This window comes from Magnolia sinica, chromosome 8 (assembly GCF_029962835.1).
Source record: "Magnolia sinica isolate HGM2019 chromosome 8, MsV1, whole genome shotgun sequence".
NCBI lineage: Eukaryota > Viridiplantae > Streptophyta > Magnoliopsida > Magnoliales > Magnoliaceae > Magnolia > Magnolia sinica.
The window spans coordinates 91,503,460-91,531,134 of NC_080580.1; the positions used below are offsets into that span (position 1 = coordinate 91,503,460).

At 39.5% G+C, this 27,675-nt stretch overlaps 2 protein-coding genes across 7 annotated transcripts in view; one reads left to right on the top strand and one right to left on the bottom strand.

The window, feature by feature from the left end:
* The window catches only part of LOC131253707 (uncharacterized), an 81,597-nt gene extending 62,625 nt beyond the window's left edge, over positions 1-18,972 (top strand). For 5 of the 6 annotated variants that reach the window (XM_058254830.1, XM_058254833.1, XM_058254832.1 and 2 more), the window contains 6 exons: positions 1,436-1,506; positions 1,637-1,730; positions 7,126-7,332; positions 11,473-11,682; positions 18,161-18,583; positions 18,702-18,972. In XM_058254830.1, the coding sequence (XP_058110813.1) occupies positions 1,436-1,506; positions 1,637-1,730; positions 7,126-7,332; positions 11,473-11,682; positions 18,161-18,583; positions 18,702-18,827 (1,131 nt within the window). In that variant the 3' untranslated portion in view covers positions 18,828-18,972. The remainder of the gene's footprint in view (positions 1-1,435; positions 1,507-1,636; positions 1,731-7,125; positions 7,333-11,472; positions 11,683-18,160; positions 18,584-18,701) is intronic. The other variant, XM_058254831.1, reaches the window with a different exon arrangement.
* A 928-nt stretch (positions 18,973-19,900) lies between these two features.
* LOC131253709 (probable serine/threonine-protein kinase PBL8) lies at positions 19,901-27,331 on the bottom strand. Its single transcript, XM_058254836.1, has 6 exons — positions 27,029-27,331; positions 23,655-23,971; positions 23,369-23,504; positions 22,784-22,920; positions 22,522-22,645; positions 19,901-20,546 (listed from the first exon to the last, which is right to left on the bottom strand). The coding sequence occupies exons 1-6, from the start codon at positions 27,078-27,080 to the stop codon at positions 20,095-20,097; spliced, it is 1,218 nt and encodes a 405-aa protein (XP_058110819.1). The 5' UTR covers positions 27,081-27,331; the 3' UTR covers positions 19,901-20,094.
* Positions 27,332-27,675: the final 344 nt, after the last annotated feature.

Below are 27,675 nucleotides of genomic sequence, written 5' to 3' on the forward strand. Positions count from 1 at the left end.
CCATATTCATCCAAGCTGTTGATCACGTGTGGAAGTACCTGTTGCACATTGGAGATAATCCTTGTGTCGTGTGGCTTATCTTTATTTTTGCTTTATTTTTCAATTTTCTTTTAAGTTATTAGAGATTTATGTTTTGATCTTAACCGTTAATAGATTCAGACGGTCAAAAATCGTTTTGGACCTAGGGTTTGTTTTCTTCTTTTTTTAATTTTTTTTTTTTTTATTATTATTATTTTTTTAATTTTTAAATATGTATATATACTTGTTTGAGACTTGAGATAATATACATATTGAATGAAAAATTTTCTACATTGCTTTTTTTGAGCAAGAAAACTTCCTGTGAATGGAATTTGGTGTGAAGCCATTGGAGTAATTCAAATGTATCTTTTTTCCTATTAAGGTATTTCTTTCTTCTGTCTCTCAAATCCTTTTTTTTTTCCCATTGAATATCTTTTTCTCTTTTTTCTCAAACCTAACTCCATCATTGGCCAAATCGACCCAACCCCACCACACTGTCCGTATGACTGTATGGACGTGCTCGTAGACTGCATGGTCTCCCCCTTATTGATCATTTCTCTTCTTCTCTATTTTATAAAACCCTAACCCTAACCCTAGCCTTTTATAAAACCCTAAAATCCTAATTTCTTGATTTCCAAACCCAATCCCTAATTGATTCAAACCCTAGCAAAGTGCAAGTGAATCCTCGAATCTAGAATGAATCCTATGCTAGATAGAAGTTCTACCTTCCATTAGACCATGCCCGATCAATAGCCTTAAGGATCTATTTTGTGGGATTTTGATGTGGGCTTGAACTTGAGCTTAATTGGATATTTGATTTCTCTAAATTTGTGGTAGATTGGCTTTGTATTATACTTTGATTTACTTCAGTAATCTGTTAATTAATTTATTTGCATCATCCTAGTTTAGGCCATCCGTCCTGCATCAAGTTTGGTTGCAAGTAGATTTTGGAGAATTATAAACCTTCCATTGGAAACACGTAGTTTATCTTTTGTGAGAATCGTTGGAGATATGACCCTAAGAGATTTGTTCCCTTAATATTGTAAAATATATCTTTTATATGATAAGGATGCACATTGTGTTTAGTGGCTCCCATGACTTTGTTGCATGTATTTTGTTCAGGAAACTCCCACGACCTTGATGCATGTTTAATGTTCTGTTTAGAACTGTTAAGCATCTTGGGGATGGTTTCATACTCATATGTTTATGGTTAGGTAGCTCGCAGTTCATGGTTGCCATTATTTACCACTGGTGGAAAAGAAGTCATGCTCCGCCATTTTCATCTATCAACTACATACACTTCTATTTGCTTCATTTATGGTTCTAGTGCATGTTGTACATCAATCACTTCAAGTTTCTCACAATAAATAACTGCATATCTGAGGTTGAAGTTTTGTTTTGCATATCTTTCTTTTAGGCTGAGGCAAAGCTCTATCACATGCTTTTGGACATGAGAAGTGATCTTGCTAAAGGCACTGGAACAGCACCGTAAGTTGATTACTTCATGGCATTAGATGGTCACTCTCTCTCTCTCTCTCTCTCTCTCTCTCTCTCTCTCTCTCTATACTAGTAGCATGAATCTTGTTACCTTCTTTCTGTGGATTATCCTAATTTTCAGGTATGCTATATGTGGTGATCAAACAATAAAAAAGATTGCAAAGACAAGGCCATCCACTAAAGCTCGATTAGCAAACATTGACGGCGTCAACCAGGTATGCTTTGAACAATGAATGGATAGTAAATATCTTCAAGACATGCATTAACAAGACTAGTTTGGGATCTGTAAATGCATGCCTTTCATTAAATTCATTATATAATTGTTGCTTGTCGTAACTTAAGGCTAATAGTAACCACTGAGTTAGCTACTCACTCCCACTCTGGAACGGTGCTTTAAAACACCAACCAGACCCTTTACTAGATGCAGGTGAGGTGGAGCTCGACAAGCCAAGCGAGGTGTGCATGGATGAGGTTGAGGAGCTTCCCTGCTTCCAGACTTTCGGCAGATCCTTTTAGTTTGAGTTCGGGCTACTGCGGGGTATGGGCCAAGAGTCTAGTCGCTTTGGGTCATGTATGGGTGGGACCAGTTCCCTATTTAGATGACTGGATTGCCTCCACAGTGGCTAATTTTTATTTGATATGTAACTAAAAGAAACAAACTGAGTGAGGATCACAACAATGGAGTTTACATCAATGATACTTGGATCCATCGAAAAGCTGGAGTGCCTGAGTTGGATACTTTGATAAGAAAAAGGATAAGGGATCCCCAATACAGTGGGAATATTATCGAAATAGATTTTCGGCAATATTATCGAAATATCACCGATACACTGGCAATACAAGCGATACCTAGAATTTACACAGTTGAAAATATTGGCGATACAAGTGACACCTGGAATTTACAAAGTCGAAAATATTGGTGATACATTGGTGATACTTAGCCATATATCGTCGATATATGGAATTTCTGATATTACCAGTATTATCGGTATCGCTACCAGTGTTATTGATATTGTCGGCTGGAGATACAGATAATATTGAGGATATTATCGATATATCGGGGATACTGTGAACAATGCATGCAGTAGATCATCTATTTGTGTGTGACCCCTGCCCAATCAACATCAATATATGCCTCAAGATTAAGGCGACCATATTGCAAGTATAAAAGACTTCTACTAAGAGACTGTTTTAGTTACTTCTACATACAATAAACAACATCAAAGAGTGAGGCTCATGCATGAATTGTCTCACAATACTGATAGCCTGTGAGATATCCAGATGAGTATTCGTTAAATATATGAGCTTACCAACTAATCACTGATGCATCCCCACATCTGACAACAAATCACCTTTGTTGAGTTGGTGATGATAATTTTTTTTAGTCGGAGTATCCACTAGCCGAGCACCATGTTAACTATGTAAGAGATCAAGAGTACTCTTCCACTAAGAACTAACAATGCCTTTGCTGAGATCTATCTAGCTACTTACCCAAGAAATAAATATCTTAAGGGGCCAAGATCCATAATGTCGAAATCTTGACTGAGAAACCACTTCAACAAGTGAATCTCCTCAAGATCATCTCCTGTAATAACAATATTGATCATCTCTTGTAATAACAATATCGTCAACATAAACGATCATCTCTTGTAATAACAATATCTTCAACATCAATGATCATATGGAGATGCCATCATTTCACTTGAAAATAGAGTATCTCCACTACCGTGTGTATAACCACATGTTAACATCGCTTTGTTGAAGTGCTCAAATCATGCGCAAGGAGATTGTTTGAGGCCATAAATCTTGCATAATTTGCAGACCATACTGGCACACCGTTAGATGGAACAAATCCAAGCGGCAAAGCCATGTAAACATCTTCTTGTAGGTCACTGCAAAGAATTGCATTTTTACATCTTATGTATTTGCCAAGAGAGATTTGATGCAAGAGAAAGTAACTCACTGTGCAACAGGGTCAAAGGTTTCATGAAAATCAACTCCATGTGTCTGAGTAAAGCCATTAACCACTAAACGGGCTTTAAGAACACTCAATTTCTCCGTTGGATTTGTACTTGATTGTAAATACCCAATTACATCTCACAACTTGTTTGCCAAGGAGTAATAGAGCAAATTCTCATGTTTAATTTTGTTTTTCAAGGGTACTCATTTCATCCAGCATAGAATTTCTCCATTGAGGCTGTGAGAGGACCTAACTGACTTTGGAGACGATACACTTGCGATAACTCCCGGAAGATACCAAAAAACCCCAAATCCAGATATCGGCTGATATATCGTCAATATCGCACAATATTTTGACGATATTGTGTGATTTCCTCTCCATTATTGTCGGACATCGACGTCATCATCCAAAAAAATCGGGAAAAAAAAATTAGAGGGTGGATTTCGGTACCTGTAGAAGAGATCGCCATGATCGGAAGCTTCCATTTGGTGGGCCATTCGAATTGAAGCGTCATTCCTCTGATTTTGGAGAGAAATCCGGAGACATCCTCGCCAATACGATGAGATTTGGGAGAAATTTTAGGCTTTCGGAACCCTCTTCGCTTAAAAAAAGGTCGTTCGAGCCTTTTATTTGGACGCGGATTAGCTATTGACAGGTTGAGTAGTGAGATCGCTACTGAAGTGACGTCACCAAGTTACGTGGGTCCCACCATGATGAATGTGTTATATCCACACGGTCCATCCATTTGGAGATATCATTTTAGGACATGAGTCAAATAACGAGGCAGATAAAAATCTGTAATGGACCCCACTGCAGAAAACAGTGGAGAAAGTGACATCCACCGTTGAAACCTTCCTAAGGTCCACCGTGATGTTTATTTGAGATCCAACCCGTTAATAAGTTAAAAAAGACATTATAAAAGGGAAAAAAATATATATCAGCTTAATCGAAAACTTTTGTGGCCCTCAGAAGTTTTTAATGGTGGGCGTCACTCTCTCTACTGCTTTCTGTGGTGGGGTCCATTGGAGCTTTGAATCTTAGTCATTCTTAGGCTTATGGCATAAAATGTTCTCTCCAAATGGATGGACGGTGTGGATACAAAACATACATCATGGTGGGGCCCACGGAACCTGGTGACTTGAATTCAGTAGCGAGTCTCGCTACTCAACCTGTCATTAGCTAATCCGCGCCCTTTTTTAGTACCGGTGTGTTGACGTCACCAAGTTCTGTGGGTCCCATCATGAGGTATGTGTTATATCCAGACCATTCGTCCATTTGGCGAGCTCTTCGTAAGGCTTGAGCCGAAAAATAAGACAGATCCAAAGATCAACTGGACCACACTGCAAACAACAGTGGTAGATTGAACGTCTACCATTGAAACCCTTTTTGGGGTCACGAAAGTTTTGGATCAATATGATATTTATTTTTCCTCTTCATCTAGGTCTATGTGACCTAATGAACAGATTGGATGGAAAATAAACATTATGGTGGGCCCTACGAATGTATTAATGGTGAGAATCAGTCCCCCACTGCTATTTGTGGTGTGGTCCACTTGAGCTTTGGATATGACTCATTTTTGGGTTCATGATCTAAAATGATCTCTCCAAATGTATGAACGGTGTAGATATAATAAATACATTATTGTGGGGCCATGTAACTTTGAAATGTTTGTACAACTTGAGCCCGAGGAGCGTGCGCCGTACTAGGATTTCCTGCCAAAGCCTTCCATAGGAAGTTCCTGCGCTTGAAACCTTAGTGGGACCTACCATGATGTTTGTGAGGAATCCACTCCGTCCATCCGTTTTGTCACTTTGTGAGATCATTTTAGGACATTGAATTAAAAATGAGTAGGATCTAATACTCAAGTGTGCCAAAAATGTGAGGATTGAACATCCACACTTGAAATATTCGTGGGGCCACATGAGTTTTGAATCAGACTAATATTTGTATTTTCAATTCATCCGTGTAGGAATAACGTTATGAACGGTATGGGTGGCATGTTAACATCACTGTCGACACAAGGAGGTTTCAATGGTAGGAATTTTCCTACCCACCTTTTCCTTTAGTGCGGCCCACTTTAGTCTTGGATCCTGCTCATTTTTGCTCTCAAGTGCTAAAATGATCTCAAAAAACGAATGAACGAGGTGGATTTCCTACAAACATCACAGTGGGCCCCACCTAGGTTTTGAGCGAAGGAACTTGGCAGGAAATCCGCGTACGATCAGCACCCCATCTCGGGAGTGGATCCCCTAGTGAGCACTGTACTTTGTAAACTTCGTGGGCCCACTATAATTCATGTATTTTATCCACTCCATCCATCCATTTTACCAGATAAATTTATGGTTTGAATGAAGAGAAAAAACTATTATTAGCTTGATCCAAAACTTTTGTGGCCCACTAATGGTCAATCACCATTGTTTCCTATGGTATGGTCTACCTAATTATTGGATCCGTTTTATTTTTTGGATAATGTCCTGAAATGATATGGAAAAACGGATGGACGGGGTTGATACTGAATATAGTTGTCTTAGTTCAATCGGACAGCGCATAGCTTAGGACCCTATACAAAGGAAATCTATTATGTACACTTCTTTTTTGAAACTTTACGATTTAAAAGTGTGTATTAAGGGCCTTTTTAACAATCCCCAAAGTTACATTAAAAAAATTCAACCATTTTCCCGATGTTTCCCCATGTTTCCCAAAAAGTGCGATAAACTATGCGACACAAACGATATATCCCGTGCGATAACCGATACGTATCTGTATGCCAAGGGTGCGATACATTGCGCGATACCGATATTTCGAACACTGAGGTTACTCATTTCATCCAGCATAGAATTTCTCCATTGAGGCTGTGAGAGGACCTAACTGACTTTGGAAGGTGCAGAAACACAGGAAACAACAAATGGAAACACATGATATGAGGGTGACAGGGAGCATTACAACAGCATTTCCCTTTGCGTTAATGTATGGGATGATAATTTGATCACCATCTGGAATAGATGTAGCCATACATGACTTGTACTGTTATCTTCCATGACTTGTACCGTTGGAGTTGCACCTTCTTGTTTCTTGATCAAGCGCAATGTTCATAGCAGAAGGGTAGATTGGGCCCCAGGCCAATCTTTTGATTAAATCAGTCCAAAGACTCTTCTATTGGGTTATGCTTGACTTCATCTGCTGAAATGTTTCATTTGGTTTTTGTTGTATGTTTTCAGAAACACGGCGTAATCTATATCCAAGACATGCATAGGTTCATCCTAACAATGCCAAAGAAATAGACTGAATGCAATCCAAACATTTTGTCTTGTTTTTGTTCACATTTTCACTGATATTTATGAGAGAAGTTTGAGAAGAAGGTGGAACATCACCCAATATGACATTTTATGTAAAGTCGTTTTAGTGCTGGAAAAGCTTGTCAGATTGACTAGATTCAATCAAGACACTGATCAAGTTACCTGAAGAAAACATCATTGGTGGTACTTGACCGAGTTTCAAGTCAGCTCAGACCATGCTCCTTACCAACTATAAGTGACATGGAGTTTCATTAGTTATGGTTGATTGCCTGCTTAATATGGTTTCATGATTCCAAACTATGTTATCTATTACAAAGCCTCTGTGCTAATTGTTTCAACTTTTGATGTATGCAGCACCTGGTAACAATGTATGGTGATAAGATTCTTCAACATATTGGCCGTTTATCACAAGAGCTGAACCTTTCGCTGGATGGGGAGGCAACAATTCAAACTGCTATGACGAAAAAGGTTTATCCAAATTCTCAGAGAAAATTAGCACCGGCAAAGTTTGAAGCATGGAAAATGTGGCAAGAGGATGGGCTTTCATTTCAGAAAATTGCTGTAAGTCATGTTGTAGTAGTTGCTAGCAGATAATGATTTGATGTAGAGTCCTGCACAAGTAAATTTCACCAATGTGACAGTGTAAGGAGCAAGTCCTTGCAAAATTGTCATGTTGAAGAGCGATTGGATAGATGTGCTGGACACACATTGACACAGCCTTTATAAAGAAAAAGACACCTTCTTCTTCTTCTTCTTCTTCCTTTTTTTTTTAAAAAAAAAATACACACACACACACACACACACACACACACACACCAATTGATAAAGGAATAATCTTTACACACATACACACATACAGGTAGATTTTGTGTGTGATCCCATGCAGTTGACTCCATGGGTCCCAACATTTGGTGTGCGTGCGTGGTGCACACATAGTGAATAGTTTGGTTGGCATATAAACAAGGTCGGCCTGCACACAAACCTACAGTGGGCATGTCCTTCCTACTATTTCTGGGACAAATGATGGATGGGTGGGGTTTTGGACAAACATCATGGTGGGGCCCATAGAGGTTGACACTACTGTAAACAACAATAGTGTCAAGACTATGCACATTCTTCTATACATATTTGTGTGTGTGTGTCTGTGCGTGGGTGCATGTTTTTGTTTTTTTGTACATGTGTATGGGAAATGATCATGTGGCAACATTACCAGCACATTTGTGGTGGTAACAACCTCTTTGGCCCCCACTTTGATGCGATCATGACATCCACTTTGATCATCGTGTGTACCCTCCCATATTTGGCCATGGCCAAACCACGACTTTGGTGGGCCATACCACAGGGAACATGTGAGAGTGGATGCAGACTCTTGATTACGTGGAGGGCCCACCATGTTGTGTATGTGCGTCCAATCCATTCATCCAAAACATCTACCCCAGATGAAGGGACAAAAAAAGTCAGGTCATTTGGAAACTTAAGTGGGGCAAACACAATCAAGGGTGGCATCCCCTCCTAATTGTTACTGCTTGTTTGGCTCACCCATGGCCAAATGAAAGGGAGTCTGCACAATGGTCAGAGTGGATGTCATGATCACACATGGTGGGGGCCGCAAAGATCATTACCACCACATTTGTGGTGGTAACATTAACACGTGTTCCTTTCATCCATACATAAATATGGATTGTTAAGCCCATGCACATGTACAATCCTGCTCATGGATGCACCAACACGTGGCAACATTGATCATGTGTGCAAAACCGCTTTCCTTGATATGTGACATATTGTCCAGATCGTCTAGCCAAAAATCATGTCGGTTCACTCCTAATGTGGGCCATGGTATACAAAAAAAAGGACCATTGGTAAAAATCATTTAGACTCATTTCTTCAACATAGTCTAGCCTACTTGAGGAGTGAGGCCGAGTTATAGACTAGATGATCTAAGAAATGTGGCACATTGAGATTGGTCCTAGTTATCAGGGCTTCTGTCGTTGTAATTTGCCTTGAGGCTTCTTTTTTTCTTTTTTGAAGGGTGTTTGCCTCAAGCATTTTGGTGCTCTTTAATAAAAATGTTGTTACCTTCCAAAAAGAAAAAAAAAAAAGAAAAAAGAAAGAAAGAAAGGAAGAAATGTGGCACATTTCTTGGAAAGCTCGTTTGAACCATTTATTTGTCGATGCCATACTTGTCAAAATCCTACAATTTAGGTCGAAGCATTGGCAAAACTATTTGAACCCCACTTAGAAACCCTTTTTAAATGAATCCTAAGATTCTATGATTTGAATCCTACTTGTTCCGCTCTTTTTAAAAATCTTTGTTTGGCTTTGATTTTATGTTTTTAAATAGGTGAGGCTTTAATAATCTTTTAAAAAGTCAGTTGTTTTATTTTATTCTTTATTAGAGACTAAATGATGGATCTCCTATTCAACATTAAATAACCGAACTTTTTCCGTTGGTTTTCTTACCCGTTTACTAGTCAAGGTACCAAATTGCTGTATGAGTTATCTGGAACTTTTGATGAGTGGTTGCAGTCATGTTGACCTCTATTTATTGTGGGAACTACAATTAGGATTTGACATAAACTAATCTAGACTTTCTTTTCGTCACGTATCTTCGATTCAAAGGTTCTTTTTATTTGTTGTGTAATTTTCAGCACTCCATCATGTAATTTTTAACTCAAAGGTTTATTTGATTCTTCATATAATCATTAGAAACATATTAATTTTTTTTTGGAAGGCCTCATTAGGAATTGCACCTTCGAATTTTGATTTTAGAACATGACAGCTTTTATACATTGCGGGGAACATTATTTTAAAATTATCGAGTTGGTGGCAATACGTTTTGGGTTTATGTGTTAATTATATAATATATGTATATCAGAATCTAAAATAATTATCTGGCACAATTTTAAAGGCAACTTTTTCAAGAGCCCTTAGAGTTTAGACATTTTGAGAAATCTTGTTAGACTTCTCAAAAATCTTATTCTTTTGATAGTGATATTCTTTAATGTGCAGTCCAGATTTTCAACTTAAAGCTTAGGTATTGGCTTTATGGAAGTAATAACATGACCACATTGAGCTTGACTTTTATTGAGATAACGTCAAAAATGGTTTGTAGTAATATATTTTTCTAAAATTATCTACAAATTATGCTGTGGGATGATAAGATAATAAACATTTGGGCATATCTTTTTTTGTTTTTATGAATGTCATCTCAAATTTTTTTCCTTATATTTTGTGAAAAAACTAATATCTTACAAATTTACTATTTATGATTTTAATCCTCTAGCGATTTTACAAACCGATTTGACTTTCAAAACATTCGTTGGTGCTCATCATGGATTGCGTATGTTTCTAAAGAATCAATTTTAAACAATCTTAATCATCTTATACATGGTATGGGAAATGGATGGATGTGAAAAGAAGCATATCTTATTGATGGGCCAAAACATCTAATTAGGGTGTTTTGCATGGTAGCCATGAAATGTATGGACCTAATGGACAGTTTGGATCGTCAACTAGGTTGTCCAAGCGTCTCGATGGAGTTGATACCATCACTATTTCATGGTATGAATACCATGTGATCATTTCCACACACACACACACACAGAGCGCTTCATGGGGATGTCGGCAATGGTGTTCCCAAAGCATTTAATTGGCTGGCGGGGCAGCCAGTCTTTGATCATAACTGTCCAAACATTCCATACTATAATTGGGAAGTCATTATTCAAAAATCACATTGATTGATGAGCCTAACCATCCAATCAATAGCATGAAAATGAACAGTCAAGATCAAATGGAGCAAGTAGGTCGAATTGTCATCTTCAAACATACCTTAAATAGGCCCGATCATGGATTAATTATGATTCTAAATGAGCACTTCTGTAAGATTATGTTAACCATCTGATCTATGGCTTGTAAAAAAACCCATCAGTTTTAACCAAAATGAAAAATAAAATAGAATTTAATAGGATCATCCTATCAGTGTGATTTTTGCACCATGTCTGCCAATACTGGTAAAAATATTAACAGTCAGGATCAATGATTGAGTATCGTACATATCATTTAAATGCTTGGAGGACATTGCTAACGTCTCCATCAATGTGGGGATGTGTGCACAGGTGGTCACATGCACATCTTGAACTGTGCATGTGTACTTGCCTTTTGGGTTTTAAGGTTGATGTAGGACAATTAACCACTTTTTTTTTTTTTTAAAACACATGCACACACCCCCACACACTCACGCCGTAGTGGGATTTCACCACCTATGGATACTTGAACCCTTGACCAGGTTTCGAAATTCGTAAGAGTCTACCACTGGAGCAAGTGTAAGGACCAGGACAATTAACCACTTGCTGTAAAAGCTCGAACTGATAGAGCATGGCGAATTAATCACTTTATCTCATAACCCAGACCCCACATCACATGGGTTAGGACCTCGGCCGAACCCCCCTCATGGGCCCTAAATCACATGGGTACTGCCTCACATAGGCTGCCCACCCCGAGTGTGTCCCTGCATCCCACGGGCTACCCCACTCGAGCCCGTTATGAAAATGCCCCTGCATTAAAGGGTCTTTGTGACTTGCACCAAATAACCATGCCTAAGACTAACATGTGTCCATGTCTAAAGTTACATGGATGGTCTCATGCTTAATAGTCTTTTTTCTTTTTTTTCTCAATTTGGTTGAATTTCTATCTATTTTGTAGAATTTCCCTGGGAGAGCAGCTCCAATAAAAGAACAGACAGTTTTTGCATACGTCCTTGAAGCTGCTCAGGAGGGATTTGAAGTCAACTGGGCCAGATTTTGTGAGGAGATTGATTTAACAGCTGAAATAATCACAGAAATTCAAGGTGCTGTTGTTAAAGTTGGATCAAGAGAAAAGTTGAAACCGATCAAAGATGAGCTACCGGAACACGTAAGTTTTTATGTTCTTGCAGAAATGAAAGTTATCTGTCAGGAAAAAAGAAATCATTTCCCTCGCTGCGTTAGCTTCAATAATAAGTTTCCTAGATCTTCTCTTATTCGTGAATGTGCTGGGATGGTACCATAGTATTGCTGCAATGTTACTCCATAACGCCATGCTGTACACAGGTCAAAGCAGCAAATTACCAAAACACCTTAAATGTATTCCTATTTGTCTTATCGAGTTTTCTTGTTTTATGTTTGCTGACTGGTATCTGTACAATATAGTTGTCCTGCAACACAAGAGTGGAATTGGGTACATATTAGTATGTTAGGTTTTTCAAGATGCTAGGTCTGACAACTCTTCTCTATGTATACAATTACATTAGTGGGACCATGTCTTTTTTGTTTCACTAAACTAACAGCCTGAGGGAGGTAGAGAGACTATTGCATCAAATACGGGGTTCAAGAGGGCGGATGGTATGTCAAAACATCCTCGCATTATCAAGCTTCCGAGATGGGGGGGTATAAAAGTGTTGGAACTCATGAACATGTCTCTTCTTGGTAAATGGTAGTGAAGATTTGGCTCCGAGGTAGGTAAGCTATGGAGAGACTATCACGTCAAAATATGGGGTTCGAGAGGGTTGATGGGAGGTCAAAACATCCTTGTATTATCGAGCTTCTGTGATATGGAGGTCCATTATCTCGATAGCTCCAATGTTCAAGCCTGGGGTGGTGTTCTCTCTCAGTAATGGGCAACACATTCGTTTTTGGGGTTATCCTTGGTGTGGAGATAGATCTTTGGAGCTATATTTCCCATCGCTGGCATCACTAGTCCCTAGGAGGAACTTGTTGGTCGCCACCTATTTCTCCCTTGTGGGTATGAATGGAGTGTGGTGCCCCCTCCTCGCCCGCGGGTAGGACGGCCTTATCAGAGGAGGCAGTCGATTTAGCGTGTTTATCGGCAAGGCTTAACAACAGCTATCTTTCATCGGCTCAAGAAGATTCTATGGTTTGGAAGGATGCGCCTTTTGGGAAATTCTCAATCAAGTCATTCTACAAAAGGCTTTTGCACTCTTCGAAGTCAAGGGGAGTAGGGGAGCATTTCCATGCCTTTTGGTTATACGGGGCTCCTCCAAAGGTGGCTTTGTTGGCATGGTTAGTTGGGCGGAATCAAATCTTAACCCTACTCAACCTTAAGCAAAGATCTATGACCCTCAATATGTGCCTAATGTGCAACAGTGACGCAGGGTCAATAGACCACCTCTTCAGCCATTGTACTTCCGTTCGTTGTTTGTGGTCCACCTTCCTATTGTCTTTTGGAGTCAGGTGGGTGATGCCTCGATTGATCGTGGACTTGTTTCGGGCTTGGCATGGTAACCCCATTCCTAAAGATCGGCAATTTCCTTGGCGCCTCATCATTGTAGCCATATTATGGAACATTTTGGTGGGAACATAATTGAAAATGCTTCCTCAAAAAATAAGGATCGTGAAAAGATGTGTCGTGGCAATCCAAAAGGGATGTATTAGATGGGGGTTTGGGGCTAAGGACTTAAATATTGAAGAAATCTCTCTTGTTCGGGATGTATTTTGCTTTTTCTCTGAGCGTTGTATTCTTAACTGTTTTGCCGTAGTTTCATTAACAAAATTCACTTATTAACCTTGGGGGGGGGGGGGGGGGTGTCCTTTCTCCTTACCGAGGTTTTAGCTTGACAAGTGTGCAAAATGGCTCAAGTTAGGCATTTTCATGCACTTAATGAGATTTATAGCTGGAAAAAGGGGCAAAATGCCTCACGGGCAGGCACTTTTGTGTCCTTACCAAGTTTCTTGAAAAGTGAGCAAAATGCCTGAAGGTGAGACATTTAGGAGCACTAATAATGCTTTTTTTAAAGCTTCAAAAGCAGGCATAACGCTCTAATTATGAGCATTTAGGTGCCTTTACAGGAGATTTTAGTTTGAAAAGTGGGAAATAGTGCCTGAAGGATAGGCATTTTAGTGCACTTAACCAAGATTTTTAGCTTGCGAAGTGTGCAAAATGCCTAAATGTTAGGCATTTTCATGCTCTTTCTTGGATTTCTAGCTAGAAAGATGTGCAAAATGCAAGGATAGGCATTTTGGTGCACTTACATAGATTTTTAGCCCAAAAAGTGTTCAAAATGCCTCATGAGTCATGAATAGGTATTTTTGTGCCCTCATCTATATTTGGCTTGAAAAGTGGCAAAATTCCTAAAGGTGAGGCATTTAGGAGCATTCACAGAGGTTTTTGACCTCAAAAGTGGACAGAATGCCTCTATAATGGGCATTTAGGTGCCTTTGTGGAGATTCTTATTTGAAAAGTGGAAAATGTGCCCTAAGAATTGGCATTTCAATGCCCTTACTAGGATTTTTAGCTCGAAACGTGTGCAGTTTTAGCTTGAAAATTGGGCAAAATGTCTCATGGATAGGCATTTCAGTGCCCTTACTGATATATATATATATATATATATAAGTGGCAAAATTCCTAAAGGTGAGGCATTTAGGAGCATTCACTGAGGTTTTTGACCTCAAAAGTGGACAGAATGCCTCTATAATGGGCATTTAGGTGCCTTTGTGGAGATTCTTATTTGAAAAGTGGAAAATGTGCCCTAAGAATAGGCATTTCAATGCCCTTGCTAGGATTTTTAGCTTGAAACGTGTGCAGTTTTAGCTTGAAAATTGGGCAAAATGTCTCATGGATATATATATATATATATATATATATATATATATATATATATATACACCAAAGTGGGCCTCAACCATGGGTAATGTTACATACGAACTTTTTTGAGAACCCATCATACGTGATGTGGATCCAAAATCTGAACCGTTCATATGAAGCAGCACCTCCTGAAACCCCCTGGGCCTAAGTTTTACTTTGATCTAAAACTTTGATGGGCCATGGAAAATGAAAACAGTTTCCTCCCTTGATTTTCATTTCTCTTTACTATGGCCCACCAGAATATTAGATTGGGGTGAAAATTTTTCACATGAGGTTTTACGGGATTCCGCATCACATGGACTGTTCAGATTAGACACCCATGGCATGTGTGCAAAGGTGCGCATGTGCGTCGGTGCGCAGGGGAGCATGACTCTATATATATATATATATATATATATATATATATATATATATATATATAAACTGGAACTGCTTTAAAGAGATCAAAGAAGCACAACCAAAAAGAAACAAAAGAAAAGAGACAAAAAAAAGAAAGAAAGGGAAAAAGTTTCAGAAAAGGGCAACGTTGCTGAGATAGCAGACAACCCCCTAGCAACCTAAAAAGCTAAAATCGAAGGACCTCAATTCCTTAACATTTGAAGCCCATTCAATCACCAATTTTTTGGCCCTAGATCCCACCCCCGAGACAGACGAGGAAGCGTCCTCAAAACAGCGGTTATTTCTTTCCTTCCAGACAGTCCACCAAATAGCGATAATGGCCATGCGCCAAATGATTGATTTGATCGTCCCCAATTTGAAACCATTCCAAGAAGAGAGGAGGCTAGCTGCCGATTCAGGAACACACCAATTTGCTGAAAAGATCTGAGAGAACTCAGCCCAGATTTGAGACATAAACGAACAATGAACTAGCAGGTGTTTGACTGATTCAGCTGCACACATGCAGCAAAGGCAAACATTCACAATGTGCGTGCCTCTCTTGATAAGATTGTCCACCGTGAGAATTCTGTTACGACCGGCCAACTAAGCAAAACAAATAAACTTGGGGGGACCGGGTACTTCTAGATGAATGGGGAGGCATCATGCGCATGGAGGGACGCAGGGCAAGAGGCGGCATAAAAGGACTTGATGGAAAATCGCCCCGATTTCTCTAACTGCCAGAGTAGGCTATCCGGGAGATTTCTGTTAGGCGCAGCCCTGAGGAGGCACTCCAGAAGCGTTTCAAACTCCATAGCTTCGGTATCATTGAAGTTTCTGGAGCTTCTGATGTCCCAAACTGTGTGGCCAGCCGTGCAGGAGTAGCAGTTGATGATGCAGATGTCTCTCTCTGGGGACAGACGATAGAGCTGCGGAAATTGGAGTTTGAGCGGCATCTCCCCAAGCCAGGGATCTTCCCAAAACCGAATAGTAGAGCCATCACCCAGCTCGAAACTGCTGTGCTGGATAACTGAATTCTTGACTTTAAGGATTCCTTTCCAGATATGGGAAGCCTTGTAGGACGACGAGCCTTTAGGCCACCGATCCCCCGGAGATAAACCATACTTTCCTTTAACTATCCTCACCCATTGAGCCTCCTTCTCAGAAGCAAATCGCCAGACCCATTTCCCTAATAACGCGGAGTTCATCATTTTCAGGTTCTTCACGTTAGCCCCACCCCCCCTGAAGACCTTGCAGACTCCTCTCCATTCAAGAAGGTGAAACTTCCGCTGGTTTTCTTTGCCAAACCACATAAAATCCCTTCTGATTTTATTTATAGTTTTGAGCACCTGGCCAGGGCACCTGAACAGAGACATGGAGTAGAGGGGGAGGCTAGACAGAGCCGCTTTAATGAGAGTTATACGACTCCCCATTGACAAGTATCGGCATTTCCAGGAGGCCAAAAACCTATGAAACTTGTTGATGATCCTGTCCCACATGAATTTTGGCGGCCGGCCCACTGAAAGAGGAAGACCAAGAAAGTGCCCTTACTGAGATATTTAGCTTGAGAAGTGGGCAAAATGCCTCAAGGATAGGTATTTTGTTGTGCTTACAATGATTTTTTGCTCGAAAAGTGGGCAGAACTGAAGAGAACTCAATTGAATGCTAGTAAACTTGAAAATTTTAATTCAGTTCTTAGAAAATCAGTTGACATTCAAATTAACTCTAAATCGGATTATGACATCGTCTTCTAAGAAAAAAAATGAAGTTATCACAATGATACATTTCAACATGTGACTCTTTTTACTTTTTGTTTTCTTGTTCTTTTTTGTCTTTTTCTTTGTCTTCTTTTCTTTTGTTTTGGTTTTGAATTGGTCTGGCATATGCTCTAGACCTCAACTGTTCACAAATTCCTCTTATCTGGATAACATGCAGTCAGTAAACTGCAGTACTATTGGAAACTATCATGTTGGCATGTGAGTGTTGTGTTAGTACGATGCCTGTTTTTCTTTCCGGCAAATTCCTTCCATTTTTTTACCTGATGGTGGTGCATGTGTTCTAATGTCTGCATGATGGCAATTGCACCAGTTGGTCCCTAGCTCGAGTGTAGTTAATTTCAGGTGGGCAATTCATGCTTCCACCAAGCTACCATGAGAAGAAGCTCATCCCTAATAGCTTGGACAAGGCTATGATGCTAATGAGAATTGATTTTTTTTTAATTTTTTTTTTCCGGGATTTTTACCAAAATGGCCCCAACCTATGGTCTTTCCATGTTTTTTGCCTCCCTTCACAAAGTTTTTTTTAGCCTTCTAACCACTTTTTGAAAAATAACAGACCAAAATATCCCTGCTAGGAGCCCAGTGCCCGTACGAACCTTTTAAGTGCAATGGAAGCTTTGTAGCTTCGATCCCAAGGCGTGTTGTGGCCACCACTTGGTGATTGGGCCAACTGGAAGGTAGATTCAATCCATTCATCCTCTTTGTGGCCCACCATTTCTTTGGGAAGGCGCTAACCTTATGTTGATACGAGCTTTCTATGGCCCACAAAACCCGACAACCAATAATGTTGGCCATTCATTGCCAATTGTTTCCTTGTGGTGTGGTCCACATGATCGGTGGATGTGGGTCATTCTTTGAATCATGGCCTTCCATGAAATTCTGACGAGAGTGGACGGAGTGGATTCGATACATACCCCATGGTGGGCCCCACAGACGGCATCTAAAGCCCCACAAACGTTATCACGTGACAACCTCGACCCTTAACACCAAAAGGATGTCGTCTGTGGGGCCCACCATAGGGCATGTGCCAAATCCACTCCATCCATTGGAGTCGGCATTTCATAAAAGGCCATTGGCCAAAGAGTGAGCCACATTCGCACATCAGACCACACCACAAGGAAACAATAGAGAGTGAATGTCCACCATTATCGTTTGTTTAGGCCACATGGAGCTTGTATCAGGCGGAAGTTAATATATTCCCACTGCAATAGTGGGTCATGAAGAGAATGAATGGATTGGATCTGGCTTAAGGTGGGCCCAATCATCATGTTATGGCCACCTCATGCATCAGGAGTGGAGCTTGGAAGCTTCTCCCGCAACCAAAAGTGCAAGAGCAGTTCCAAAAATCAAGGGCATTTTGGTCCATGAAAAAGCTAGAAAGGTGTCAAGAGGTTTTTAAAGAAGGAAAATGAAAAAGGGGGCTATTTTCTTGGAATGGCCATACCTTGGGGCCATTTTAGTAAAAATCCCTTCTTTTTTTTTCTTCCATACTAGTGTTGCTTTTCTTTTTCTATCGTATTAGTGCTTAAATATGTATCCTCACAAGCATTCCTTTTGTCTGTCTTAATGCAACACCTTGAAATGTTTATATTGTGCAGGTGACTTACACACACATCAAAGTGTACTTGGCAATGCAGGACCTTGCTGTATCAACAAAAGGAATTCCAGGGTCTTCCCAACCTTTGATGAAAACAGGTCACATTCCTGTTGGATCTTCGGAATCTTTACCTATGGATAAATGTACCAGTGATGAATCAGAAATTTATCATAAACGAGAAGTATCGATTGCAAATACCGAGGCTTCTCATTCATCAGATGGAAATCTCATGCACCGTGTTCTGCCAACAATGTGCAGAACTGGGACAGTAGCTCATACAAAGCATCCCCAAAGAGACGAGTCCTCAGTTGATGAAATTCCCATGAATAAATGCCAAAGAGTCAACAACCCTGAGCAAGAAAACACTGCATTGGAGGCAACAGAGAGTGCTCTCTTGGAGTGGATTGGCAGCCATGATGTGGGGGTGAGTTGGGGTCTGGATCTCTACTAGACAAACCATTAATGGGTATTTTCTGCTTGAATGATTACAGATGAAAATGTGTAGGAGATGACAATACTGCTCTGATTGTGTTGGTTTGCAGATTTCCCTGTCTGATATCGTGGAGCACTTCAAGGGAAGCAGGAAAGATTCTGTGGTTGATCTGTTGAGCTTCCTTGAGGGCGAGTTTTTAATTTTTAGAAAGAATGATCTGTATAGAGTAATGTAAGTAATGAATTATATGGCTGGAAGGAGCTTTTGATTTGTATTTAAAATTTTATTTTGACATGGTCATATATGCCCATGAACATTTACTGCATGGTTGGCATTTTGCCACATTTCTTGTGAAAATTAAGAGACAAATTAGAGTTCAAGTGGGCTTGGTCATTCAAAAGACCGTTACTTAAAAACAAAATAATAATAATAAAAAATCAAATAGCAGAAATTCAAAAGACGATTACCTTTGAAAGCATGAAAAACATGGAATCAGAAATGAGACTAGCATGGACTGATTGCATGCACGAGTTGAATTGCAAACATTCAGTTGAGTTGAGGGGAGATGACAAATATCAATAAAGGTCTCATATTGTATTGTTTATTCGTCTCCAACTTCAGCACCTCAACTCTAATCTGGAGCCAAGACTGAATTCATTTTTCGGTTTTCTGCATTTAATTATCAGACTAATTGTAATTCATTTGGATAGTGAATCCAAATGTGCCTTAATGACTGTCAATTTCTTAATCATGTAGAATATCTTAGAGAATGGCCTGGTGAACCTCCAGCAGAGATGGGGGACGCATCATCTTGAAGAGTTCAGGTAGTTGATGGGTAAAATAGTCTTGAGTTGTCATGAGAAACCCAGTGCTTAACCCATGAAAGAAGGGGCCCGGGTGACCTTTTGCCCAATCACTGTTTTGAGGGTTGGAGAGTGGAAAGAGGTAATGTGGTTTAAGTGAAGAGTCCAAGAAAATACAATGCTAGCTACATGCTAAAATGGCCTTCTCATCTAAGGTTTCAAATAGGTGTGTCATGCACAGTATCATTCACCACCTATACTGCTACATATTCCCATGTGTTGGGATCATTTTAGACTGTCTAGTCTGTATTCCAGTCACACAGGTTTCAATTATATCATTTACCTTTATATATGTTCAGATCATGAGGTTCTATCCACCTGGATTCTCAAGATGCAATACGATTCTCGAACAATAGAATGATAATGAATTTAGAATATGGAACCTGACGAGAGCAATTTCAACCCATTTGAGATGGGTAGAATAGCGTCTAACCAACCTCAGTAATTGTAAAAAGAACCTTATGATTAACAGTTTTTGAAGAGACAACCCAATTAGCAGGCACTTGTGTACATATTCAAACAAGTCTGGACCTCTTCCCTCTTACATCCATAACAAAAGATCCATAAAGAAAAACCTAACAAGCAGGTGCAACTGGAATACATGTGTGCCTATGCACAAACACATTTGGACCAATCTTGTCATCTCACTCTGCAGGCGGCAGGGCTACCCGAGCAATTGGGGCTGGGTGACCGGCAACCTGTGCCATTGCCTGTGAACCTCTGGTGTGTGCGGTAATTGGGGAGTCCTACTGCCACAGGTCTCAGGGTTGGGGCTTCGCCTGCACCACTGCTTTGTAGGGGCTCCAGTGTCTCAACAACATCACTCATGAGGGGCCTTGCCTTGGGGTTTTGGCTAAGGCAATAGTAGGCCAAGCTGCAGGCTTTCTGTGCGGCCCTCACAGAATACTGATCTTCTAATCTGGGGTCAATGATCTGCAGCATCTTTCGCTTGTCATTGAGCTTGGGACGTGCCCAGTCAACCAAGCTCTGTTCCTTGCTTGGCCGGGTCTTGTCCACAGACCGTCTGCCTGTCAACAACTCGAGAAGGACAACACCAAAGCTGTAGACATCACTCCTGGCAGTCAAGTGACCTGGAAAATTGATAAAAGGGATACAACTCAGTGTCCACAAGAATCTAGCATCTGCTAGTTATGAAACCAAGGTGAAGATTACACATTTCTAAAGAAAATGAATTTCAGAAAATAGCCAGCATGCCTAACAAATAATACATGAAAGCCTGCATCTTTAAACTTTAGAGAGTACCACACTATTCATGAATTTGTCAAATGTATTTTCTTGAATTTTCAACCATTTTCTGTGGGCTTTATAAAGTAGCATGATATGAATTGTAGACATGACTTTCTTTCCTTTTTTTTCTTTTCTTTTTTTATCCTTTCCAATTGTGGACATGACTTAGAGGCTAACTGCACATAAATGTGTTAAGGGTATATGTTCATGCACATGCAAGAGGGGCTAGGAATAGATCAATATACAGATACTGGTAATCCCCCAGTTACAAAGATAATACGTTAACAGGAAAAAAGAAACCCCTCAAAGCAAAGAAACGAAGCAAATATTCACATCTACAGATGCATTTAGACTGTTTTTAAGAATAAAGAGTTGGGAAATTTAGTGCTCAAAGAAATGCCAAAATGCATTCAAAAGTTGAGGTAATAATCATTTATAAGTTCACGTGCATGCAAGAGGGGCGGGGAATAGATCAATATACAGGAGCCAAGGATGGTAATCTCCCAGTTACAAAGATATTCTGCTAATGGGGAAAAAGAAACTGCCCAGAAGGAAAGAAATGAAGCAAATATTCACATCTACAGAAGCAATTGGAGGACTGTTTTTAAGAATAAAGAGTTGGGAAATTTACTGCCCAAAGAAATGCCAAAAGGCATTCCAAAGTTGAAGTAATAATCACTATTCACTAAGACAGGTTTTCATCATATAGCCAAATCTTTCTAACAGACACAGTTGAGTTGGCAGAAAAAAGGATTCAGAATATTGGCAAGATAACCATACATTCTTGTTTTGACACTAATCCAAATGGTAACACATCAGCCATTTTCTCAAATACAAGAGGTTCTCACGAGTTGAATTCTTTCCTGTGGAAAATCAGGCAATAAAAGCTATCTTCAAATGAAAGTTAGTGCCTTAATATCTGGCGAGCCATGAAAATGAAGGTCATTCGGCTGTTCTGTAAAGCCAACAGCACTATCTTATCTTAAAGAACTGCATCCTTTTATTTTATTAATTATTATTTTTACCTTCTTTCCATTAGGCCATGTTTGGAAACCATGGATTCAGTGCCAAACAGCAGAAAAAGAAAATAGATTTCCTTTGATGTGACTATTTGTTTTGTTTGGATAGCAAAGAAAATGGTGGATTCCACCAAGCAATCATTACACTAGCATAATTTGGATTATTTGCACAGCCACAAGAAAGTAGGTGAGCATTGTGAGAGGAATATGAGATTTCCACTTGCTACCCAGGCAACTATTAGATAACACTTGATTGTAATCAGCTCGTTGATTGTAATCAACCTATGTAATAGACTAAAAAAAAATACCTACGTAATAGCCTATTACATTATGTGGGAGTTCTATGCTCTCATTGCAGGTCCCAAGTCTGGATAAAGGAGGAGGGTTGTGTTTGGCAGCCGATGTCAAAGCCATAACTTCTATCATGAATCCAAACAATATGCCATTCCAAAAGAAAAAAGCTAGGTCATTCCCTGTAAGCAAGACACTGCACCAGAACCCAGGTGCAGTGAGAAATGATCAAGGGTTGGTGGGGTAAGGCTTAGATGATGATGATGACCCAAACGAACTCAAAATTGGAATCCATGTTTCAAAAATTCTCATGAAAAGCATCATCAGATAATTATTGGTTTTTCCTTTATTTTGCCTTGGATTCCATGTGTATTCAAACATGCCTTTAGTAGCCTGTGCAACTACTCTGTGAAGTTTCTGACTAATGTTATTTCAAAAGTTTTCATACTTAAGCAAAATGAAGATAAAGTGATTGAGAAAACCATTCCAAAAGGTTGGGAGGCCATACCTGTCATTACATACTCGGGTGCAGCATATCCATAGGTTCCCATTACACGTGTTGACACATGACTCTCATCTCCCTGCGGTCCAGCTTTTGCAAGCCCAAAATCAGAAAGTTTGGCTGTATAATCCTGTTAAGATGCAAGAGATAACCAAGAAAGAAAGGAAAAAGTTAAAGAGGAACAGTATATTCCCTACACAAGGTGAAAAAGGACAGCCACAAAGAAAAAGGTGTCTGGGGTTTGTGAACTTCAAGAAACACCACTAACAGAGTCCAACAATATATTTGAGGTCTTGAAGTCCCGGTAGATAACGGGCCTTTCGGCATTGTGAAGGAAAGCAAGCCCTTTGGCAGCTCCAAGTGCGATCATCATTCTCGTCGCCCAAGATAATGGAACAGCTGTTTCTGAATGCACCAACAGAAAGAAACCTTGTCAGCTTGAATGACAAACCCAGCAAAGCAAAAAGGTCACAACCTTAAAAATTTGGTCATGGAGACAAAATTGCATCTTTCCATCACAGCAAGAAAGTTACTAAATTTAAGTTTAACATGTTGGTGTCAGGTCTATGAAAAGGAAGCACAACAAACATCCTTCCACATATTTCTTCTTCATAATTATATAAATATAGTCATAGAACTCTGCCTGGCAGCAACTTGCCAGCCACTCCCCAGCCTTGTCAAAGGAGGGTGTTTACAACGAGAAGCAAGTCTTTGAACTTTTGCCAAAGGATTATGAGAGTTACTATTAGCCCAAAAGAAAGAAGCTATTTCTGAAGGCTAGCAAATTCAAAAGCTCAAAACGATAGCCATAACGGTAATGGGAAAATATTGAAGGGGGAGTGCAGATGCATACTTCGGAACAAGTGGTTCTCAAGGCTGCCACGGAACATGAACTCATAGACAAGTAATCGATGATCATCCTCACAGCAATACCCTATCAACTTCACCAGATTAGGATGCCTCAGCTGCCCTAGAAAATTAACCTCCGTCTGAAAAATCAAGCAAGAGATGGTCAACGTGGAATTGTAAAGCCTGCTGAACCCACAAAAAACATTTAAGGGCAAAAAAAATTGGGGCAAAATAGATATACAAGTGAATGAAAAGAAAAAAGGTATGTGATACCATCAAATCCTACTTACAAGCCATTCTCTATGTCCCTGAAGGCCTTCCTTGTTGAGGACCTTGACAGCAACAGGGAGAGATTTAAGACCAACCCTCACATTCTCATCTATGTATCCCTTATACACAGTTCCAAATCCACCTTCGCCGAGGACATAATCTGAACGGAAGCTCTTGGTGATGGTCTCGAGTTCGAACAAGGTAAAGGCAATTACATTAGTGTATAACACTGCATTTTTTCTTGAATCTTCAATGTTTCGAGGTGTTGAAGGATCACTTAAATCCGAGAAAGAACGGTTGTGTTTCTTCTCAGAGGGGGGGTTTTGCAGTTGCTGAACTGAAAAGGAGAAAGGAAAAATAGACTTAAAGCAATAGTAGAAGATCAAAATATAAAGATGATTACATGGGAAATTATCATTTTAAAAGGTGGCTAATGATAATTTTCGCAGGGGGGGTTTTGCAGTTGCTGAACTGAAAAGGAGAAAGGAAAAATAGACTTAAAGCAATAGTAGAAGATCAAAATATAAAGATGATTACATGGGAAATTATCATTTTAAAAGGTGACTAATTATAATTTTAAAGGTGAAAATTATCATTAGCCACAAGATTTTCAATGAAAGAAATTCCAAATGGGATCCCATAGAGAGATTTCAATGCTGCCTCTTAGTCACATGGTATTGCAATCTTTCAGGTTTTTATGAGCAGAGTGTGACAAGAGGTTAGTTGATCCATCTTGGTGGCTGAGAAATCTCAACATCCAAAATACAGAATGGAAGAGAACCTATCTTTAATGGTATTTGCACGTTCTTGTGATTACGTTTGATAACTGATCACGGGGCAATTTAGTAACTGGCATGGGGATGTGGCCTTTGTGCACTGCTTCCTGTTCAGCTTTAGAATGGCGCTGAATCTGGAGGCCTGTGTGATGAAGTATCTGGCTCATTTTAATGATCGCCCGGTTCAATAATATGTCCACGAAGATGGTTTCTTGGTGAGCCATGGGTGATTTCTCAGCCCCAAAATGTTTTTCATCATCCCTCATTTCTACCATACTGGATAAGCAATTGACTAAAACTAATGAGATATTCTTGGTTATATCCTCATTCTCCTTCTCAACACTTAGCTGTTCACCCTTTAACCAGATAACAGACTCAAATACTTCCTGGAAGACTTTAGGCATCTCATCACACTAGCTTTTACAAAGAATTCTTACTGGTAGGCCCTTGGCTGAATAAGAGATTGCATCTATAACCCCCATTTCCTTTTGCAATGGACTTGAAGAGACAACCCCTTGAGCACACTATAAAAAGTCTCTTTAGGATAGGATTCTTTAATATAGCCAGATATCCAAGGCTTCTTCTTTTTGTTTTTTTTTTTTTCTTTTTAACAGTAAGCCAGATATTCAAGTCATTATTTGCTTGATATGTAGAATATATCCCAACGACCAGAAGAAGAGGAAAGATCTAAATGTCTAGATACATTCTTTTCAACATTTTCATTTAGGCCATGTTTGGATACATGTATTCTAAGGGAAAAGAAAATCAAAAAAGAAAAAGAGAGAGAGAGAGAGAGAGAGAGAGAGAGAGAGAGAGAGAGAGAGAGAGAGAGAGAGGTAATAATTAGGCAATGATTATTTCCCTGAGCACTGTTGAAAGTTTGGAACATGGATTCCATTTATACTTTTTAGGCTCTTTTTTCCCATTTTTGAACAGAAAAAAGACCCTTGAAAATGGAATCCATTCTTAGGGTTCTTGTTTGGACAAGACAGGTATTCAATAATGGTAACAATGGCCAGAGTGGCTAGCCTTATGGTTGTTTTATTTTTTTAAAGCAAAAAAATAAAAAATAAAAAATGTATGGGCTCATTACTTGTCCGCATCGGTTTATTACAGCCCCATATTAGCCCATTATGGGGCTGTTACGGCCGTTACATGCCTTTTTGTGTTACAGCCCTGTATCGTGTTAATGGGCACCACCATTACTGTTACGTAATGGCCATTATGCCTATAATGTAACTGTTTTGGACCATGATAGCAAGTGAAAATTTCATATTCTTGAGATAAGGGTCACCTAGCATCTTGTTCTTGAAAATCCAAACTGTGGAAAAGAGCAATAATTGCTTTATGAAATCCTCCCTTTCTTTTGTTATCCAAACATCTCAAACTGTCACATCAACTGAAAACCATCTCCATTTCCACTGATTTCCAGGGCATTAGCATATCCAAACATTGATTTCCATGATTAGAATGGATATGACTCTAGGTTGATTTAATAACACTATTATATATGTCCAATTTACAATTTTCTCCGTTATTTATTTATTTATTTATTGAGAACTGATATTTACACCTCTTTTGATGCTTACTCCCCTATTTTCCTACTTTCACTTCAAGAACTGAACAAAAAGCCAGCTACTCTGATTCCAAAATGTTGTGGCTTGCGTTTTTATTAAACTAGAAACCTGACTTTTTAGCTTCCATATATTCAAAGGAAAAAAATTGATCAAAGAAATTCCAAACTGACCAGAGAATGATGCTAATAATAATATGAAAAATAAATAAAAAATCACCACTAACAGCAGATCTCTAATAAAAGAGATTCCAACAAACAAACTGCAAATTCAAAGAATACAAAATTGCAGGTTTTCCACATGGAAATGCAAGATCATACCATAAAGTATGGTTGTCAGTATTCATGCAACTAAATTCATATAAAATTACCAAAATATCCATAAGTATTCACCGGGAAGAAAAAGAAAATGTCATCGAATGATCTAATTTTCGCAACATGAAGGAGCCTTAATTTTTGGAAATTTATATTCTGATTAGTTCAATCATTCAAAGAACGTGACCCCCTTTTGCCAAAAATTATGGGAAAAAAAAGAAGAGAGGAAGAAGCAAGATTCAATAAAAAGGGGGAATGGAAAAAAGCCCAGAACTGAGTTGGACGTAGGGAAGGTGCTACAATGCACCGTATACTGCGCATAAGCACATTGGAAGAAATCGATTGACTGAGGGTAAGAAAGCCACATTCGGCGCAATACCGAAAAACCCTAAATCCTAAATGCAGAAGGGTAATCGATGGAACATGCTAAAATGCACCACGCTATACCCCAAAAAAAATGCGTCAATGTAAGAGAGGGGGAAGAAAACCCTAAATCCAATCGCTGAATGAACGTTGACGGAGTAATACTAAAATGCGCATGCCTAAAACCCTAAAAACAGAAACATATGCTGCTGTAAGCTCAGCATAAACTTCAAACAGGAAATCGAATCAGAATCCAAAAAAAAAATCGCCGTTCAGAAACCCTGAAATCGTATGAGATGGAGAGATAGAGAGAGAGAGGGAGGGTGGATGCTAAAATGCGCAGGGGGTGAGGATGGATGGAAGATACCTTGAGCGTTAGCAACGACGGCAGACTCCTCTCTGGTACCGCAGTTTCCCATTTTCGTTCTGTAACTGATATGATGATGATGACCCAACGCAGCAGCTGAGTATCATTCTTCGATGCTCCTTCTCCTATGGTAGTACCACCTCCACCGTACAATTCTACCTTTCAGATACCCCCCGATATACGCTCCGGATACGGCCCGATCCGCTGTTTCGGGTTTCAGAGAGGGAGAGAGTGAAGGAGGAGGAATTGATAAGAGAGAGATTACAGTTAGAACATGTGATGTGACCGCACACGCTCTGTCTGCTAACTTCAACCCCAGATTCCGTTGCTGGCTTTTATTTAGGTGAGTGAGGAGTTATTTCATACTCGGGCTGCGTATGACTCTTGATACACTGGAGCTTAGAACTTTCACACGTTTCATGTATAAACTTATAAATAATATGGATTAGATTGTGCAGCTCCCTTTCGCCTGGTCAGAATCACAAGATAAGATTGATTGAACTGTTCTAGCCTTTGATTTTCGTTTGTGTAAATAGGACCGTTGGATTTTTTTTATTTTTTTTTTCAGTTTTGACCGTCTAATAATGTTGACAATCGGGTGGGTAAATAATAAAATATATTTAATTTTTGTTTTATTATCTATCTAC